Source organism: Anopheles bellator, chromosome 2, assembly GCF_943735745.2.
Source record: "Anopheles bellator chromosome 2, idAnoBellAS_SP24_06.2, whole genome shotgun sequence".
NCBI classification, from domain to species: domain Eukaryota; kingdom Metazoa; phylum Arthropoda; class Insecta; order Diptera; family Culicidae; genus Anopheles; species Anopheles bellator.
This window is the reverse complement of record NC_071286.1, coordinates 75,202,236-75,221,752: the sequence shown is the minus strand read 5'-3', so window position 1 is coordinate 75,221,752 and position 19,517 is coordinate 75,202,236. Positions and strand designations below refer to the sequence as shown.

Here is a 19,517-nt window from a genome sequence, read left to right as displayed (position 1 = left end):
CACAGAACCGCCCGGCGAACTCATCAGTCAGCTCATTATGGCAGTGCAGGATACATCGCAATATACGTTGGCTTACACGAAACAGCATGGCGAACTCATCAATCGGCTAATTATGGCTGAGGCAATGAAAATGATTTCGAACCCTCCCAGCATAACGGAAGTCACTTCCCATTCGGAGTTACCGAATGTTGTGAAAGTGGCACCGGTCGCGGAGGCGAAACCAGATACTTCTTCTCGCTTGAAGCGTATTGATAATGAACTATCCACCAAGCCGGACACGGCGACCAATCCCGTTCCTAGGGCTGCCGTTTCTATAACTTCCACAGCACCTGCCAGTGAGCGATCGCGTTTCCTGTTGGAACGGAACGCCGAACAAGTCACTCGCAAACTAATAAACGAACTGGTTGCGATGAGCAAGAACAACCTGAAGCAGATGATCAACAACCCTGGTGGGAAGTATGCGACAGCACTTAAGAATCATGCTCGTCAAAAACTACGCGCCGAAGTACGCCGTCAACTGAAGGATTGTGATTTGGCCGCGCCTGGCCGACCGCCTCAAGTAACCGGTGATGTCCGTCCCGATGAAGCAATCGACGCGAATCAGATACCGTCTGCGTTGCTCCAGCAAATCGGTCACGTGCTCGACTTTGATTTCTTCAACCTCAACGCTCACGTAGAGGAGACAATCGACGACGAACAAGTTGGGGAGATGGACGCTTCGGGCTCGATAAGCGAAGAACAAAATGTTACATTTTCGTTGAACGATAACAGTAAAAGTTCTATTACTAGTGTTGTAAACCTCTCGAGTGACTCTGAAGAAGAACTGCTTGCCATTGTTCCTTCCGCAGGTGAAACGCCCATTGAGCCTGTAACGGCAACGGCAAATCTGGGATCGTTCCCTAGAATTAGTACAGTAGAGGAGTTGAACAAAAAATGGGAAATGAATCGAACAAGTGATCCGGCGAACGTTCAAGCGGAAGTGGTTTCGAATTGGCACAATCCACAGGCATTGAATTCCTCAAACAGTAACATTTCAGCCATTAACGGTTCTCGCGCAATGCGAACAACCGACGTTCTGCTGGCTTCAAATATGATTGTGGAGCAACCTATCGTAACAGAAGCTAACACATTTCCCGCTAATTTGGGAAGGCTTCTGTCCCAACAGCCCTACGTTCCCGAGCAACTCAAAACGATTGAACAGCCCAAGGCTGGCGACCAGCTTAAGTCATCCCCTTCTGCCAATGCCAACATCGTTGTTCCTCGTAACAACGAGAATACATCTAAGAAAAAAACGGTTACAAAAAAACCAACCACACCACCCGAGGGAGATCAATCACTAGCCGAGAAAAAGAGTCCTGGTGGCAAAACTCCACACTTGCCTAGGAAACGCCAAAATACAAAAACACCGACGACGACATCATCGGCTGTTCCTAGAGACGCTTTGAAACGGAATGAAAATGGAACCGCTTCGAGCAGTCGTAAGAGAACTCGTATGCCTTCACCGGATAATGGTCACCCTCCGTCGTTGTGTCTCAGTGTCACCGGCACATACGCTGCAGCACCCGAAACGGAAGAGCTTCGCACGAAATCGCCCACTCCGGTGCCGATCACGTGCGTCACACCGAAAGGGCATGATCGGGCACGAAACAATAGTAATAGGTCTGGAGATAGTGTGGGGTCCGTACGTCGATCCAATACGAAGGCGAAGCCAAATCTAACTCGTAGAACAAAGCATGCACAACCCAAACGAACTCTTGATCGTGAGCTTGGCACAAAATCACCGACACCGGTAGCAATTGGCACCGGTCTGCCGATGCCAGGTGACAACGCGTCCAATAGCCCCAACAACACTAGGGCGAAACAAAATACGAATCGTTTCTCCTGGAGCCGGTTCCCCGGGCGACGGACGAAGAGCGGGCAGCACGATTGTTACTCCAGAGAGCAGCCGTTGAGTTTGGATGATCGACAGACAAACTCACCGACACCGGCCGGAATCGGTAGTCCATCATCCAGGCAACTTTACGTAGCTATCGGTGATCAGTACGCATCCGAGGGCGGTTTTCAGTTAACGTACGAGTACGAGGACACGGAGAAACGATTCCGTGGAAAGCCCCGTCTCCCATGGATAGTCAAACCTGCGGACATTAAGGCGTACCATCAAAATAAAGTGGCTAACGTGACTACGAGTGATGCATCTATTGAAGACACCATTCCCCAAAACGATCCCTCACCTTCGAAGGATCCACGAAGTTCTTCAGCAACCGTCGATGCTTTGCCCGCTAAGTTTTCCGATCGTCCCGAGCTTAGCAAAGTCAGTGTTCACCATTCGAAGGACGCTTTCAAGAAGAAGGTAGGAGATCTACTAACGAAGTACAACTACACGCCATCACATCGATCACCATCCAAAGAGGTAGAGAATACTTCATTAAATGAAGCACACGTTTGTCTGTCAGTTGATGTGACCAGTGCTTTGCCTAAGGCAAAAAGTGATGGTCTTTCAGAGCAAATGGGGGACGTTTTGGTTAATGAAAAAGACGTTCTTGGGACGAACAATGTGGCGGAAAAGTTACCACAAAGATTGGATAGTCCGCATGCAACGACGTTGGCAGATACTTCGGTTGATAAAGATGATCTTGCACCACAGCAAGAGACCGTTCCCCTCTCCGGCGTAGATGGCAGTCCTTCTGAGAAGGAAAACAGATTTTTTGTGAAAATCAAAAAACGATACAAAAGAGCGAAAGATACTTCAACCAGAGAATCACAACCACCTTCTTCGAAGAGGGGAGTCGCTGCGACAAAGGTCAGTAAGCAGCCAGACAAGCAAGTGGCCCGAAACGAGCCACATCAAAGCATAACAATTGAGACACCCGTACTAGAACATAAATTGATTCGAAACGGCCAAGTTCACAATCTACCGTCACTGACACGATCAGCTGAATCGAATCCTCCAACAAGTGCAGCTGGGGTTTCAAAAAATCTTGAAGACAATCTAACACAACAGGATAGTGAACCACGCACACGGGAAACACGGGCATCAGAAAAAGAAAGGGAGCTCGTAGACAAAAGGAATCCTGTGGTGGAAAACTTGAATCATCGTGATCAGGCAGACCATGTTCCGGCAAAGAATGGTAATCTTGGTAGAGAAAGTACTGAGAACAGTAATGTGCCTTGTTCCCAAGCAAGAAAAGCAGATTTACCTCCAGGTGATGCTCCAGCAGAGGACACCCAGGATCTTTGCACGACGCGGGAACGGCCACATGTGCGGGAGACACCTCGCCTTGGTTCACTGGTTCACATGGTTCACTTGCAAGCGGTCAGTACGGACAGTTCCACAAACTGCGTATTCAACTCCGCACCGCAGTCCACCAGCTCGCGAGAAGCAACAAGTGGCGCCACAATTCCAACCACGGCATCGTGCAATGATACAGTTCCGGACATTCCGCCATCGCCTCAGCCCGCGGCGAAAGCTGCCTCTCTTCTGCCACGAGAATTAACTCAAACCTTGGCCACCTTATTGGACAAACTGCAATCGCGTGATCTGGAATCTATGATGCTACTACAACGCAAGATAGAAATCGATGCGGCGATCATGAAGCTCGACTCGGAGCGAATGACCATCGATGAAAGACTAGTCGTGCTGCAAAACGAACGCGATAGACAGATGAACGTCCTCCGGGTGGGTTTGTTGGGAAGTCAGGCTTCGAGTGGGGGTCCGGAAAGGAATGGTTCGACAGAGAACCATGGAATGCAACCGACGCCGGAGCCCTATGGAAACAAACCAAATCCTAGCACGCTTCCGTCCACCATTCCCGTCTCGCCACCGTCCACCCTCCAGTGCGCTGGCGGCGGAGGTTTACGGATCAATCCGCTAATGGTTTGCCAACCGACAATCGTACTCGACAATGATGCCGGACACACCGGAGGAACCGATACCCGTGGACATGCGGGTTGTGGGGTGCAGGAGCGAACCATTCGACGCATCACACCGATCAGTGGCAATAACGAATTGATGCGAATCTTTCTACGGCGTCGCTTGCTGTCGGAAAAATCATCCGACGATAACCAATCGAACGAGGACGGTGTGCTTATTGAGCAGTAATTCTACGCTGCTCACATGGAAAACGTTAGCCAGTGTTTAAATTCGACATGTGAATAATATCCGTGTGATTGTTACACATTTTGGGAGTGAATTTAAGAAAAGAATAAACGCTCGTCGGGAAAACCTGTTAAAACGTATAAAGATATCATTCCGGTGTTGCGGGAGATTCAGAAAACATTATCATCTGAGAAAACCCGCGCCTCGGCTTTTCTTTTCGGTTTTCTTCGATCGTGAGGTTTTCTTTCTACCTGAGCGAAATTTTAAATTGGGCAGCATCAATGAGAAAACAAACGATACAATAGCTAACGCTTTGATATGTGTCCAAATCAGCACAACCGTTGAGTGGCGCCATTTTTTAAAAGGATCAAACCGTTTGACGAACTGACCGTTCAGTGTCAAATCTTTTGTTATTTCGTTGGTGCTCCAGAAAGCTCGTTGCATTATTTAACTATCGCTTGGAATGTCCTAAAACCGAAATCATCCCCCATTCTAACGATGGCCTTACTGCATCCATTCATGGCCCGCATGCAGTGTATGGAGCCGCGCTCCACACCACAGCAAACCCGTACACCCCGTAGACGTTTCTCGTCCGTTCCGCCACCAGTGAGCGTGAGCCTTTTCGCAGATCTGAACAACAACGAGCTTCCGGTGCCGGTCATCAATCAATCCCGCAAGCGATACGTGATGTCGGCGATCATCTACAGAAAGCCATCCATCGAAACTACCACGGCCGATGGCGAAGATCGCGAATCGCATCTGGCTGTCCATGTCTTCGGATCATCGATGAGAGTGTGAGACAAGATCTTTCGCTGGATGAGCCCGTTTCCTGTCAACGTCCTTGTTTGCTTTGCAGAAGAAGTGAGCGAACCATCCCGGATACGGTGGAACAGTTTCTCACCACTAGCGGGACCAATTGGGACGCGGACTGTGAAGATCATATCGTGGTTTCCGCCGCCTACTGCGTTCCGCGAATGGAGCCCGTTTCCTACGTAACTTCAGCCCATCTTTGCTACGATACGACGAACGGAGAAGCGAGCATCGTGTACCGCAGCACGGTCGAGCTACGGAGAAGGTACTATCCGGTCGCGGCGCAATCCAACGACAACAAGCAGCATGAAGTGGAAAGACCACCTCCAATTTTCGTGTCACGTGCTAGTTGGACCATTTCGGATAAGGAATTTGTTGTTCGCGATCCTTCTGAGGACACAATGCGCTTGTGGCGCTTATCGTTTTAGCAATTGTTTATTTTTGCCTGTTTATCGTTTTAGCAATTGTTTATTAACGGTTGTTTAAATATTAATAATCAATTTACAAAGTCAATGCCTTCCCGGCTCTATCGGGCCCCATCGAGGAATGTGGAGAAAATCAAATTTTCGTCCTCCGGCGCCACCATCTGCTGCAGGGCGGCACGAAGCGCATACCGACAGCTCTGCACATTGTAGCTCGGCTTGAAGGTGTGGTCTTCGCACTTGAGCAAACCGAGCTGAATGAGCAAAAAGTTCCGTAGGCTCTTCAGCCGTCGATTCGCCTGTGCAAACTTGAACGCATCCTGGTACAGGGCGACGGCCACGCTTAACGCTTCCGGATTCCGTTCGGCCAATTCCGAGCACTTGAGAATCGTAAACGCCACGTGCACCAGATAGTCCGGCTTTGGCACGGTGCTGAGATACTCCCGAAAAGCGGCCACCTTGTCGGCGTCCGGCAAGCCGAGAAACATTGTCTCCGGAGGATAGTGAACCCGACAGAAGGAGTCGACCGTGTTCGGAAGTGTGGCATCGAGATCGACCGACACCGTCGATGTATCGTTATTGTTGGCCGCCAGTGCCATCATATGTTCCTTCATGCGTACCAGCAAGACCTCCTCCGTGTCTTCTTCTCCGTCACTAGCGCGTTGCTGGCGCTGGTCTTCATCATACCCTTCGGCTGTTTCGTCCTCCGTTTCCTCGTCCTCCGTTTCTTCGTCCTCTTCGTCGTCGTCCTCCTCGTCTTCTTCCTCCTCGGCATCCTCGTTTTCGCCACCGTTATCCTCATCCAGCGTGACAAATGCGTCAATCCGTCCATACTCATTCATCAGCTCCCCTAGCTGCTCGCAGCACTCGTCCCCGAACGCGTTCCCGTTTAGGACTATCGAACGCAATCGGTCCTTGTTGGCGGTTGCATTGACCAGCGCAAACCCGCCGTCCGGACCGATCTCATTGAACCCAAAGTCCAGCACTTCCAGCTCCAGATGCGACTCGTGAATTGCCTCACCAATCAGTGTGGCTCCCCTGGTCTTCAGCAAACAGTCTCCAAAGTTTATCTCACGTAGCTGCTGCAGGGCGGGTAGGGCTTCGGACAGTGCAGCCGCACCACGTGGTCCGATCGTGTTGTCATTCAGGTTGATGATTCTCAAGTTCACATTTTCTTTAAACGCTTCCGATAGGGCCGTTATACCCGGATAGTAGATTCCGTTCTGCGGCATTTCGATCTGCTCCAGTGTACCGACGGTGGCGAACATTTCCGAGAGCGCTTTCGCACCGGCATTCTCGAGCCGGTTTCGGCCGGCAATGAACACCTTCAAGGCGAGCGGTTTGCCAACTCGCATGCTACCGGCGTGACCCTCGAGCAGTGCCTTCGCCAGCATGGTGCCACCCTCTATGCCAAGTCCGCAGTTGTTCAATTTGAGCTCCTTTCGACGTATGGAAGTGGAGAGAATCATATATTACTGATAACCAGTTAGAGTCAACCGTTAGCTACCAACCTGTAGTGTGTGGCAGGTAGAGCTCTTGAGAAGATCCACCAACCCCACCATTCCGTTCGGTCCGAGCGCATTGTCGGAGCAATCGAGCACAGTTAGCTTGGCGCCAGCCGTGATCATGCCCTGACCGAGTGCTTTCAATGCGATCGGAATCTCTTCCTTCATGCGGCCCGTAAACAGATCTTTCCAAAGGGCGCGCTGCAGCTCCGGGTGTTTCTCGAGCGCTTTCGCAATCCCCTTGGCGGCCTCAACACCGAGCGTGTTCCCTTCGAGGTTCAGGAAACGCATGTCGGGACAAGCAGCTATTGCGTCGATTAGTTCTTGTGCTGCAAACATTCATGAACAAACCACGTTGAGCGAACCGACCGGTGGCAGTTTGCCGAAAAGTAGCCCTTACCTTCTGCAACGGTGCCCCATTTGGACGCTTTTCCAACCCATTTGACGCCGTTCTGGTCAAGGTCGGACAAGGCGTTTGTTATCGAACCGAGATCAAAAGATGCCGCCATCGTTCGCCTAGTGTTACTTTGGTAGAATGCCGAAATCGACGTGTTGATGCTGATGGTACAACGAGAACGAACAACAAGCCGCAGCTCAAAACACCGAATGGCGGGAGGTTATGGTCCTTTTTGTTTTCGATGCAGCCGGCAGATGCGCTTTTCGCGAGGTCGTTTCTCCCGGTGAAAATGATGGAGGGTATGTGAGCATCACGCGTATCTGCGGGGCCTAACGAAGCGTAACGTAACGTTTTCGGCATTTCAGATTAATGCCAAACTGCTGCGCTTCTGACAAAACGTTTATGTGTCGGCCGACCGGCCGACCAAATCCGACCGTAAACACTGTTTGCAAACGCTTTGTAACAAAATCGAAAAAAATAGAAAAATATATTCAAAAATCAATTTCTCTTCCATTTCTGTTTTCTCGGACCAAAAACACGAATGTAAACACGTTTGATATTTCGTTTTTATATTTTTGCGCTAGCTTTTACGCTTCGTGTGGCTCCAGCTTATATTACAGTATCGAAAAAAGGTGGGAAAATAGGAAAAAAGCTGTGTTTTGATTGGTTGAATACTGTACGTCATGTCCTTACTGTTCTTTTGTGTTTGAGAAACAATATTTATTGTATGCGTCCAAGAAATCTACATTTTGCTACAATCTAAAACATTTTACAATCACCGGTAGAGTTTCTTAGAGTAAGAGGATGTTTGTCACGCCAAATACAGAACAATCCATGGACAAAAATGTCTTCACTCATTCAATCATCTTACATCGGCGAAATCGATCTTTATGAAGTTGAGTCTAGCAAAGGATAATTGTTGTTAAAATAGATATTTATAGACAAAGTATACGTTTAGATTAGTTTTGTGGTACACGAGGCAAGGATTATGTTAAAAATTATAATTACGAATTTGCGTTCGCGTGAGGTTCTTAAATATTTTATTGAATTCAACTGAAATTGTGATTATAATTGCCCAGTTCTGGCACAGTTCAGTTCCATGCAATCTTAATCATAAGAGGACATAGCTCGGGCCTGAGCGCGAACACGTTTTTCATACTCCAAACGATTTTGACTGAAATCGAAACATACAAATAAAAATGGTCATTAATCAGTTCAAATTAGCTAAAAATTATGATGGAATGTGTGATGAACAGATACTCACCAGTAGATAGTGTAAGCTTCAGCCTGTGCCGGATCCCTTATGTTAGGCTCATTTAGCAGATCCTGAATTCCAAGTAACACTTGCTTGATAGTAATGGCCGGGCGCCAATCTTTTTCTTCGTCCAACAGCGATAGGCACACCGTGCCGGAAGGATAGACATTCGGATGAAACAGCGGTGGTTCAAACTTACATTTGGGCGGGCTGGTCGGGTAATCATCCTTAAAAATCATGCGGATTTTGTACAATCCACCTTCCCACGGAGTCTACGAGCGGAGAGATGTGCATAGATGCAATGAGAAAAGCCTCTTGATCATATCAACACAGGCATCGAATCAGTAACTACTTACACCTTTCTTTCCGGGAATGGCACACTCCCAGATCAGCAGATTCAGGGTGCCGTCGGCATTTGCGACTGGGCGGGCAACGAATCCCTGTAGGAAAACTAGGTTAGTACAAAGTAGACACTGCACAGCAGACTGTCCCAACAATGGCCACGGCATAGCGTTTACTCACGAAGGGGTGATCTCGTCGCCAAGCTTTACGTTCTTCGCCAAGCCGCGCAACTGCGATTCCCGACATTGTGTAGCTGTGCGAGTGTAATCAAACGATTTGGGGAATGGTGTAAATGATTTTTTGTTTCGCTATACTTTTTCTCGTTTACAAGGATGGAACCACAAGGAATCGTTTAGACGCGTCCGAAGCACTGTGGGAAGCGAAGACGCGAGTGCGAAAGTTTTTGACAGATGCTGCTTCTTCTTTATCCTTCTTAATCCGCCCTTCCGCCGTTTGACAGCGCCGTCTAACTAAACTTAAGTTTCTCCTGTTTTAAGAAGTACTAAAACTAATCTGTCACGGATGTTTGCTAAATGCGATCATTGTGATTTCACTCACAAACCAATAGCGTAGTAAATGACTTCTCGACTAATCTTTTTCATCTAATAGTTTCGAACTGAAATAATGTTCGTTGAACCCTCCCGTTTAGCAGTGGGTGTTAGGTACTACATATCGGTGTTCGCTTGAATGAAATATGCAAAATTTAAACTATACAACACATCAATCAAAAGAATTGTGTGTTCAAAATGGTACTTTAAGCTGTGGTTACAGATATATTAAGCAGTTTTCCAACACAAACGAAAGAAATAGAAGACAAGCAGCAAATATTCGTATTTTCAAACCGACTTGAAGTGGCATCGATCGGAATTGCATCTCTTTGTGTGCTCTTTTAGCCATTTTACGCTCTCTCTCTCTCGAGTTCTCGTATGATATCCATATGGCGTTTGAAGTATTCGCTCCCATTGCACTATCATTTGTTGCATTCCGTCGGTGGTTCTAGTCGCGCGTTCGGAGAAAACGTTTTCGCAGCGAAATTCAATCCGATCATCGAAGGGCGATCACGTTCCGCAATTCGCGAAAGTATATTTCGAACCGTTTCACGCGCTTTTGGGTAAGTGCAAGGGAGCCGGGACCTCTTTTCGCAGTGACCATTGGACAGATTTGCACCAAAAAGTAGTAGTCGGAGGCTAAGGGTTGAAATGGTGCGATTACAGGTTAAACGCCCGGGCTGATTGCTATGATGGAAGTTCGAATCCAAATGCCGGAAAGCAGAGCGGCGTGGTTTAAGAATGAAGAATTGATTGCATTTTCGAAGGTTAGGGCAATTTATTCCGACGTAATTGTTCAAGAAGCACAAATATTTTACTGAAAGGATGATCAAAGCAGCGCAGCATGTGCGCTGTGGTGCAGATCGGCCAGATCTAGCCAGATAACCCTCTTTTGATCGAGGCATTCGATATCGAACACAGCAACGAACGGTGGGTAGTGATGAAGACATGATTTCTTTTCTTCATGGACACCGATTCCGCTTCGAAGACAAATAGCCGGACACCGAAAAAACGGCACACCCGCCACTGGTCAGCAGAAAAACGAACGGAGCGGATTGCACACAAGACGGCAAGCGATGCGTTAAACTGACACCTTTCCCATCCGCGCCCGTGCTTTGTGTGCGTGCGTCGATAATTTCAATTGTGTGTTACTGTGCTTTCCACGCATCGGAATGTAAGTGCCGCTAAGAGACCGGTGGCTCACTGTTTCTGTTTTTTTTGCTTGATTTCTTGCAGCCGCGGAAGAAAAAACTCTCCTTTTTCGGGGAAAGGGAAAAAGGAAAAAGTCACGAAAGATGTTTCCACGACACGCGTGAGAGCGGATAGTGTAACAGTCCAGCGAAAACGAAAAGTTTCCGGTAAAACCAACAAACATCGTCTCATCGCAGTAAGCAGGCTCCGTGCGTAAGGGTAAGTTGGTCGACATTGACGTGGCTGCTGTCGAGAGCTAATTTTGTTGTCCCAATCAGCAGAGGAGGAAAGCGGTCAGTTACCGAGAATGAATGTCAATCGCTATCAGGCGGCCAAGAATTTAAAACCGGCACGCTCATTGCGCACACCGAACCCAAACCGAAATGCACTCGGCGAGTATGGGTATCCGCCGCAGGTAGTAGACGAGCCTAGTCACCAGCAGCAAACCGCCGCCCATTCCAATGGGACGAACGGAGCTTTACGGCAACCGCGCCTCTCTGGCGCTCCTGCTCGGTCCAGCAGCCAAACACGCAAACACGAAGTACTCCGAATGTCGGCCGCTGCTGGCGGTGGCTCCACTGGAGGACGCTCGACACCGACCGGACCAGGTGGTAGCTTAACGTTCAACGCCAGCTCGCTCAACGTTGGCCCTCTCTACGAGGTAACCGTTTCGTACGTCCAGAATGGTCCGAAGCAGTTCATGGTGCAGCAAAGGGCGGCCGAAGCCTCGTTAAAGCAGATGATGAACGCATTGGGCCGCGTTCCATTGCGCACCATTACTCGGAAGCTTCAGCTTGGCATGCCCTGCTTGGCCCGCTACACTCAAAACCGCACCGTCTACCGGGCGCTCATCACGGGAATCGGACGTGACGGCGCATGCACTGTTTCGTACGTCGATTACGGCTACTCGGAGACAGTCCATCCGAAACACCTGTACGAAATACCTGCTGAATTTTTGCGACACGAAATCTTCTCGACGCGCTTTGCCCTGGCCGGTGTCGGTCGGTTGGAGGAGGCGAACGCGGACGTGGCTGGTCTGTTTTCTCGACTCGTCGCTGGAAAGACGTCCCTCACGCTGAAAGTGATGCCACCGGACGGGGTCGCGTTCGTGTCGTACTGTGAGCTTTACGACGCCGCTGGGGAGAGCATCCTCGATCGGCTGGTGGCGCTGTGTAAGGCCAATGTGTACAAATTTCCACCACCGGGCAGTTTGGTCCGAGGGGCGAGCTGTCAGGTGGTTATTCGGTACATTGAATCGTGTGCGCAGTTTTTCGTTCACACGCTCGACAATGTGGATGCGTTCGATCGGATGATGGACGAGCTAATAGTACACTGCAGGGGCGGGAATGGCGTGCCCGCCGCCACTGTGCCAGGTGTTGTGAACGTTGGAGATGCACTTGCCGTGGGCCTCGGTCAAGAAGACTTTTACCGAGTGGAGGTGATCGAAACGGTGCCCAAGCTGCGGGTGCGGCTTGTAGATTACGGTAATACAATCACCGTGGAACGAGCCCAGCTGCGGCGCCTATCGGTCAATTTTACGCACCAGCCCCCTGAAGCCTACGAGTGCTGCCTCGAGGGGTTCGAGGATGCAACCAGCGGTGAATTGTCGACGCCTCAGCTCGAAATGCTATCGGAACGATCGGACGGCGAGCGAAAACCGTTCAAGCTGATCGTGTGTGAGGTGCGCGACGGACGCACGATCGTGAATCTGCTCGATGAGTCCGAAACGCCCGTGCTGAACGTCTCGAAGAAGCTGCTGAAGCTGAAACATCCCATCAAGTTTAACAAGGAGCAGCAAAATAGTCAACCGCAGAAACAGCAATTGTCGACGAAACAACAGCAGCAGGCCCCTACTGTGGCCAACATCTGGAGTGCGAATCATCATCATCATCATCAGCAGCAACAGCAGCAGCAGCAACAACAGGCAGCCATGGACAAAAGTGCGGAATCGGGCAAGGTGCTCTCTTCGAGCGGTGTTTCATCATCACAGGCGGATTACATTGATCTCACGAGCGAAGAGTGGATTGGGCCGCCGCCCGGAAATCAGAGCTCGGGATACGAAAACTTGCAAGAGGCAATGACGGCAACGGTGGGGGGAGGCTTACTACGAAATGTACCACGGGTCTCCGGGTATGTAGGACCGACTAACAGCAGTCGAGATTCCTCTTCCAACACGGCCATTGGAAAGCAACAACAATTGCCGCAAGACAAAAAACGGTTGTCTGGTGGCAGTGGGATAGCCGTGCTTGAGGCCGCAAATACGCCAGTAGCACGTAATGACATTCCAAGGTTTAACAGGGAACGGTGAGAAGCTTGTAGAATGAAGTGAATGAGGCTCGTTGGCTTATTTTTCGTTTTTTTCCATTTCTCTAAGAACCCAAACACCGTACTACTACGAGCACGATGATCGCTGCGATTATGAAGAAAACACTAAGGAGTTCAAGCGCAGCGAGCGCAATCGTGTGGCGGCGGATGCATCGAGTGTGGAGCAAACTACTAACCATCAACAACATCACGCTCCAGTGACCATAGAGAGGTGCGTACGATCGGCGATTGTTGTAGCTGTTTAATGCGTGACTGACCCTCGATCGCTGGCACTTTGTCTGCTCCGATTTTCTGATCTTTCTGATCGCTGCTGTTGTGAAACTTCTGAGATTTGTACTATTCACTAACATGCACCACTCTTCTTGTGACTCCCATCGTGTTACAGGCCTAAAGCAACGCAATTGACAGACGTATCATCACCTGATGACTATCTACCGTTCGGCAACACAGAAGCTCTCCCGGAGCAGATCGTCCCAATGAACACGAAACTCGCGGTGACCCCGTGCTGGTGGTACTCACCGGAACAGTTCAACGTTCGACTGTGCACGGACGAGGATCGTTATCAGGAGATGATGAAGGCAATGCAGATGCATTATCGTAACAAAACCAACCAACAACAGCACCACCAACTTATCCAGAATGCACCTTCGACTGATCCACGGGTCACAAAATTGACCACCGGTGCTCTCGTCGTCGTGCGCCATCCCAAAAACAACGCTTACTACCGGGGGCGAGTGTTGAAGTACGGCGAATCCGTCCAGCGATACAAGGTGGAACTGGTGGACGATGGCAGTAAGCTGGTCGTCTCACCGAACGATCTGTGGATGGTGGAACGTCGCTTCACCCGATGCGGACCGTTAGCGATCGCCTGTTCACTGATCGGCGTACGTTTACTGTGCGACGTGAAGAAATTCCAGGCTGGCATCGATGCTTATGTTAGCAACGAGTCGCCAATCGAGGCCCTGTTTCTTGAGGTGCGCGACGGCAAGCATCAGTGTAAGCTGGAGTTGCAAGGGCAGGATCTAAAGACCCGGCTGATGGGCGATGGTTTGGTGGCACAGGTGTTTGTTGGTATGTTACGGTTTAGAGTGGAGCGTAATTGAATTGGATGGACCCATTTCAGCTGCTGATCGCTTACGTTTTTAGATGTTGATCTCACACGCCTCAAAGGACAAACGTTGAAGGTGCAGCTGATTGAACTGCAGGGCTTGAACAATTTCCGGGTGAAGCTGTACGGGCATGAAGCGATCTTCAATTGCCGCCAGGATGGCTGTGATGCTCACGCGGACTCGGTTGTGGCTGAAGTGCGCAGTAAATACCTTGATCGTTACTGCGTGGCTCAGGTGATTGATGTATCGAACGATGAGAAGTATGTGTTACGAGCGGCACGTACGGAACAGCTGCACAGTAAATCCTAATAAAATTCTGTTTTAGGTTGGTTCTCTCGCTGTTGGTACCACCACTAACGAACCAAACGCTGCCTACGATCACACAAATGCCCGTCCTGCAGGGAAAGTTCAACGTGTACATAACGCACGTTGAGTCCACAAACTGTCTCTACGTACAGAACGTCCGATGGGGCGATCAAATCACGAAGTTGATGGACGATCTGTACAAATATTACGAATGGCAGCGGGAGCACGTTCCGTTGGCGAGTCTGGCGATAAACGAGATGTGCGCCTGCCGAGCCAAGGACGGCGGCTGGTATCGTGCGAAGGTCGTTTCCCTGCAGGACATCGATCGAATCGAGGTACAGTTGGTGGATTACGGGTTCCTTGAGTACGCGAAGCACAGTGAGCTGAAACAGCTGGAATCACACTTTGCCGAATGTGCTGCGTTCGCTCACAAAGTGTACCTTCCGATGGGCACGATCGGTAGCGTGGAGGAGGAGCGCGTGAAGGTGGAAATCGCACAGCTTACGGAAGGACACGAATTGACGCTGAAGGTGATCGACTTCCGGAACGACATCTGGATCGTGGACATCACGTCGAACGATTACAGCATCGTGAGCGTACTGAAGGATAAGCAGCTAGTGGTCGATATGGACTATGAGACCATTTTCAACCAACGCCAGGCGGTAACCCCCGTCCCGGGGGTTGTTGTGCGCCCGTCGGTGGAAGATCACGAGGGAAAGCACCAGAGGATCCGGGCCCGGATATGTCACGTCGATAACCCGAGCCAATTGTTTATTCAGGTGAGCGTCGGAGCTACGGAGATCGATGAAGCACGGTGGTTGTCTTATTCTGTTCGATACCTTTCCAGCTCGAAAGTGACGTGCCGGATCTGCACCAGTTGCAGGAGAATCTTCAAATCATTGCCTCGTCGCTGCCCCCATTGCGCGATTTTTCAGCCGATCGGTACTGCATCGCGCAGTATTCTGCCGATGATCTCTGGTACCGGGCGCTGATCATTGACAGCCACGATGATCTGATCATCCAGTTCGTCGACTACGGCCACACGGACATTGTGACGAGTAACAAAAAGTGTACGTTGCGCGATATTAACGACGATTTAATGCGTTGGAAAATTTACGCCAAACAGTGCGCAATGCTCGTGCAGCCGGCGTCCTCGCAGGGTACTGGTAAACACACTGGTGTGCGAAAGAAATCCGCCACCTGGAAGGAGATAGCAACGACCATTTTGCGCTCACTGGACGAAGTGGAGGTGCAGTTTCTGGCCGAAGCCCAGGGCATCCACTACATCGGTGTGCGGAGCGGGGAGAAGGACATTGCGGAGCTGCTGGTGGAGAAAAAGCTGGGTGTGCGCATGCTCTATGTTCCTTCCGGTGGCCAGCGGTGCTTCACGAGCCACATCGAGTCGATCTCGGAGTTTTACCTCCAACTCGAGCGTGACATCTATCCGCTCGATACGATGTCGAACTATCTGTCGGACGTAAGCAAATTCCCCGATGTGCAGGAGCCACGCGTGGGCATGTTTTGTATCGCCGAGTACGAGGATGACGCGTTGTGGTATCGCGTGAAGCTGCTCAACATTCCACGCGCGGGCGAGTACGAGGTGTTCTTCATCGACTACGGTAACACGTCGGTCGTGAAGAATTTAAAACAGCTCGAGGCAAGCATTGCCGAATTGGCACGTCTGTGCACCAAGTGTACGTTGCGTTTGCCGGAAAACGTATCTGGTTGGTCGGCGGCCGCAGAGGAAAAGTTTCTTGAACTCGCAGCGATGGGCGAAACGGTGTTTTCGGTGCAGCTTCACTCTCCCGGGACGGCCGTCGCCACGGTGGAACTGTTCCACGAAGGACGTAACATTGTCGACCAGCTGGTGACGTTGTGCGAAAAGGGAGCCGGTGCGAATGGCGGTAGCGTTTCGAGCGACTCGATGAGCTCGAGCTTCTATATGTTAGGCGACGAAACTCGACTTCTGGACGAGAGCGACGATAAAGCGCACGTTAGCCACGTTAACTCGCCGGCTGAGTTTTACATTCAGATTAAGAACAGCTTCGATGCGCTGCGTAACATGGAGGAACTGCTCGCGGCAACGGCACGTCACTGTGCAGTGATCGCTGCTGGCGAAATACACAACGGGCTGTTCTGTTTGGCGCTGCTGGCCTCCACTGGCAAATACTGTCGTGGGCTGGTGGTTTCGGAGGTGGTATGCGCTGGGGACCGGCAAGCGACCTATCAAGTGCTGCTCGTTGATTACGGGAACCGTGCGACAGCAACCGAGCTCCGGCGGATGACGCCAACCATCGAACAGATATCGCGATTGGCTAAAAAGTGTTGCCTCGAACACTACCTGTCCACGGACGAGGTTACACTGGGCGCGAAACGTTGGACCCGCATTCGCAGCCGGTTCATCGAGCTTACGGACGGTGGGCGAGAGCTGTTTTCATTTGGAATCGTACGCAACGATTGCGAACCGGCGATCGTGCGACTGTTTACCTCATTCGGTGCGAACGTAGAGGATCTCATCAAAGACGGCGATGAATCGGACGCTGAAGACGAGCCTACGGCGGTGTCCATGGTTACGGCGGCGAATTGTAGTGGGACTTCCGAAGACTCGACTCAAACACGAGCAAAACCCAAGCAGGCGTTTTTTAGGGCAAACAGTGATCTGGAGTTTTTAGAAAACTGACCGTCTGCCGAGTGGTTCGTTTGCGTGACCAGCTCTGATGGAATGACTTACAACACGACCGTTACTGTGGCTTGAGGGCGACGCCACGGTGACGATGAAAAATACTACGAACCGCGTTAAGAGGAGAAAAACGATCGAGTGTGGCTTATAGAACGAAACTGATCCAAGTTGCCTTTTTTCCTGTACACGCTCCGAAGAGGCGCAACGATTCAGCATGGCGTCCAGCCAGCAGACTGTGTAAAGCAAAGGAAATGTACTTGAAAACGAAAACCCTTGCACCTAGGTCGAACCAAGAAAAGAAAGGTCATTTTGGAGGCAATAAGATTTTTTTGTTTGTTTTCGGTTTAAAAGCGTATAAAAGCCTAATTTTGTAACCCGTCTCATAGCGAGCAGTATATTTCATTCTCACTATTATGGTAACTTTTTAATCATGTAACTATTTAATTGCTGCACCTCTAAAACTGAATATTATTTGAAACACATAAAAAGCACATTCGTCACTAGGGGGTCTCTCCGGAGAAGCTCAACAACTGCGCTTAGCGCGTGTGGAAACTAGAATCGACCTTAATACTACTGCTGCTGTGAGTTACGGTAAGCTTACCACCTCTCTAAGTGCCTTCAGCGATTGCAAACGCGCCAGACATATCTTTGGCCGGGTTTCCTTTTTATGCTTTCGGCTGTGTAATGAACCTCTTGGTCAAATGTCCCAGCAGTTGAGAGGCTGACCCAGTTGTTGCGAGATGGAAGATAGCATAAGAACATTAAAACAGAATTTACGTAAACGAAGAAGAACTATTTATTATGCAGAAACAAAACACATACAGCACGAAGTGCGTTTACAGAGGAAAATAAAACAATCGTTTAATGAAAGCTCCAACCATTCAACTAATGTTGCCACGGATGACGTCAGGAATTTTCGTTTCATTTCTCGCACGTACAAAACAGTCATCGATTGTGATTGAACACCATATTTCTAATGCTGATCGTTCGCCGGGTTCCCGCACATCCGTGGGCATGGAAACGGTCGGGGACGCCCGTTTGAGGGGGGGATGCTGGATAATGTTCCGATTGGGATTGCTTTCGGAGTGGAGTTTCAAAGCGAAAGAGAGCTTCGCCAGAGGATCGTGTTTGTATGCGGTCGAGGATCTGTGGTATACGTATTTACATGCTTTTCCTCCGTGTCCCCTATCGGTAGGCACGCGTTACCGTTCGTTGTCCCCTCGCGTGTGCGCGTAATCCGTTCTCTGTGCGCATAAAATATCATCTGCCGTTTGGGTGGTAAAATCCCTTTGCTACAACAACGAACCTAACAAACAATGGTGACGACGTTCATGCATTTACGTTATGTGTCGCTGTTTTCAGATAAAACAAAATTTACTTTACGGTCGCGATGCAACCGTTGCACGTCGTGGCGGCTCCTCCTGTTGGCCCGTATTGCGTTCCTGAGGCTATTTGCAACACTGCTAACGTGTACGCCCTCAGAGGTGAGCAGCATTTGTGGTTGCATTAATTTAAGTGACATAAAGAAGAAACGATATAAAGACTATAATCATCTGTTTCGCTGCAGCTAATTATGGGGACGAGGGATGAGACCTATGGGACCCTATCATCTCGAAAGGAATGGCCAACCATTCACGTGCAATAGTGATTGGGAAAAGCTTCAGTCCGAGTGCGATCCGTCGCTGCCGCCGTCGCCGTCGTCTTCGCTGTCCTCGAGTTCGGGCATCGGGAAGCGAAGAATTGCCGCCAAACCCGTCAGCTGCGCCAGTTCTAAAAGACGAAACGATCCCGTCAGGAAACAATCTCAATTCCTACTCGAGTGCCCCAACGCTACTTACGTTCGCCGGAGACGTGCATGCTGGAGAATATCTTAACTTCACCGCCGGACTCACGCACCGAATCGACGAGCTGGACGTACTCCTTGCGTGTGGCCACCTCTTGACATCTGCGGGTGGTGGAGAAAAGAAGCGTGAAGGTCAAACCAGTTAAGATGCTGCCACACGTGCCAACGCCTCCCGTACTGCGGCGTGCTTCTACGGAGAATGTTGCGTAAAACAACAAAAAAAAACCCAACCCTCCTTGTTGAAATTTTCAGGAGGATTACCCTAAAAAAAGGCCTCAACCAAATCACCTCCCTTTGAACCCGAACGCATTTGTTGGCGTGAGACGTAAATGGCAATCCGGCGTCCACCATCATGCGGGTGACGAACGATAAACGACGCTGCTTGCATTGGTCCCAAGTTTAGGGGCACACCGAAAAGGCGCGACTAAACCACCCGGCGGCCACTACTGCGCTGTGCCCACTCTATTAATAGGAAGAGGACAATGTTTTGGTTCTGTTTTGTGACCGAGCCGTGTGCCTGTCGATGATTCACGCTCCGTGTATGCTCTGGCACAACGACGGCGCCATCACCCGAAGTTCGCGGAGTGCGATCACAAGGCCGGGGGGGACTCGAAAATTGAAAATCAACCTCTTAACCTTACGCTAAATGCCGCTACTGGAACGCGAAGCCGACCAACGTAACACGTGG

The 19,517-nt window shown here is 50.1% G+C and overlaps 6 protein-coding genes across 6 annotated transcripts in view; 3 read left to right on the top strand and 3 right to left on the bottom strand.

Annotated features, from left to right (window-relative positions):
- Positions 1-2,816: 2,816 nt before the first annotated feature.
- On the top strand, positions 2,817-4,157 carry LOC131210561 (uncharacterized). Its single transcript, XM_058203825.1, has one exon. It carries the CDS (start codon positions 3,296-3,298, stop codon positions 4,097-4,099), a length of 804 nt encoding a protein of 267 aa, XP_058059808.1. The 5' UTR covers positions 2,817-3,295; the 3' UTR covers positions 4,100-4,157.
- Positions 4,158-4,594: 437 nt separating this feature from the next.
- LOC131209164 (uncharacterized) lies at positions 4,595-5,349 on the top strand. The gene is made up of 2 exons (XM_058202163.1): positions 4,595-4,890; positions 4,953-5,349. Exons 1-2 carry the CDS (start codon positions 4,595-4,597, stop codon positions 5,332-5,334), a joined length of 678 nt encoding a protein of 225 aa, XP_058058146.1. The 3' UTR covers positions 5,335-5,349.
- On the bottom strand, positions 5,307-7,448 carry LOC131209163 (ran GTPase-activating protein). Its single transcript, XM_058202162.1, has 3 exons — positions 7,234-7,448; positions 6,840-7,162; positions 5,307-6,767 (listed from the first exon to the last, which is right to left on the bottom strand). The coding sequence occupies exons 1-3, from the start codon at positions 7,340-7,342 to the stop codon at positions 5,433-5,435; spliced, it is 1,767 nt and encodes a 588-aa protein (XP_058058145.1). The 5' UTR covers positions 7,343-7,448; the 3' UTR covers positions 5,307-5,432.
- A 792-nt stretch (positions 7,449-8,240) lies between these two features.
- Positions 8,241-9,221, bottom strand: LOC131208917 (SUMO-conjugating enzyme UBC9-B). Its single transcript, XM_058201858.1, has 4 exons — positions 9,008-9,221; positions 8,842-8,925; positions 8,495-8,757; positions 8,241-8,404 (listed from the first exon to the last, which is right to left on the bottom strand). Exons 1-4 carry the CDS (start codon positions 9,071-9,073, stop codon positions 8,338-8,340), a joined length of 480 nt encoding a protein of 159 aa, XP_058057841.1. The 5' UTR covers positions 9,074-9,221; the 3' UTR covers positions 8,241-8,337.
- Positions 9,222-10,669: 1,448 nt separating this feature from the next.
- LOC131212122 (maternal protein tudor) lies at positions 10,670-17,865 on the top strand. The gene is made up of 7 exons (XM_058205869.1): positions 10,670-10,785; positions 10,848-12,870; positions 12,941-13,102; positions 13,277-13,962; positions 14,038-14,260; positions 14,326-15,085; positions 15,154-17,865. The coding sequence occupies exons 2-7, from the start codon at positions 10,874-10,876 to the stop codon at positions 16,984-16,986; spliced, it is 5,661 nt and encodes a 1,886-aa protein (XP_058061852.1). The 5' UTR covers positions 10,670-10,785; positions 10,848-10,873; the 3' UTR covers positions 16,987-17,865.
- The window catches only part of LOC131212123 (protein pelota), an 11,683-nt gene continuing 9,930 nt past the window's right edge, over positions 17,765-19,517 (bottom strand). Inside the window, exons 7-8 of the mRNA XM_058205870.1 lie at positions 18,825-18,931; positions 17,765-18,756 (exon numbers count right to left, since the gene is read on the bottom strand). Coding sequence (XP_058061853.1) covers positions 18,647-18,756; positions 18,825-18,931 — 217 coding nt within the window. The 3' untranslated portion in view covers positions 17,765-18,646. The remainder of the gene's footprint in view (positions 18,757-18,824; positions 18,932-19,517) is intronic.

Excerpts from the sequence above, each read along its gene's own strand:
- LOC131210561 (XM_058203825.1), top strand. The coding sequence starts at position 3,296 with ATGGTTCACTTGCAAGCGGTCAGTACGGACAGTTCCACAAACTGCGTA.
- LOC131209164 (XM_058202163.1), top strand. The coding sequence starts at position 4,595 with ATGGCCTTACTGCATCCATTCATGGCCCGCATGCAGTGTATGGAGCCG. Across the intron at positions 4,891-4,952 it reads TTCGGATCATCGATGAGAGT|AAGAAGTGAGCGAACCATCC; the intron begins GTGAGACAAGAT and ends TTTGCTTTGCAG.
- LOC131209163 (XM_058202162.1), bottom strand. The coding sequence starts at position 7,342 with ATGGCGGCATCTTTTGATCTCGGTTCGATAACAAACGCCTTGTCCGAC. Across the intron at positions 7,163-7,233 it reads ATGGGGCACCGTTGCAGAAG|CACAAGAACTAATCGACGCA; the intron begins GTAAGGGCTACT and ends GAATGTTTGCAG. Across the intron at positions 6,768-6,839 it reads CTACCTGCCACACACTACAG|GAGCTCAAATTGAACAACTG; the intron begins GTTGGTAGCTAA and ends ATACGTCGAAAG.
- LOC131208917 (XM_058201858.1), bottom strand. The coding sequence starts at position 9,073 with ATGTCGGGAATCGCAGTTGCGCGGCTTGGCGAAGAACGTAAAGCTTGG. Across the intron at positions 8,926-9,007 it reads GGCGACGAGATCACCCCTTC|GGATTCGTTGCCCGCCCAGT; the intron begins GTGAGTAAACGC and ends GTTTTCCTACAG. Across the intron at positions 8,758-8,841 it reads CCATTCCCGGAAAGAAAGGT|ACTCCGTGGGAAGGTGGATT; the intron begins GTAAGTAGTTAC and ends CTCCGCTCGTAG.
- LOC131212122 (XM_058205869.1), top strand. The coding sequence starts at position 10,874 with ATGAATGTCAATCGCTATCAGGCGGCCAAGAATTTAAAACCGGCACGC. Across the intron at positions 14,261-14,325 it reads GATGTATCGAACGATGAGAA|GTTGGTTCTCTCGCTGTTGG; the intron begins GTATGTGTTACG and ends ATTCTGTTTTAG. Across the intron at positions 15,086-15,153 it reads CGAGCCAATTGTTTATTCAG|CTCGAAAGTGACGTGCCGGA; the intron begins GTGAGCGTCGGA and ends ATACCTTTCCAG.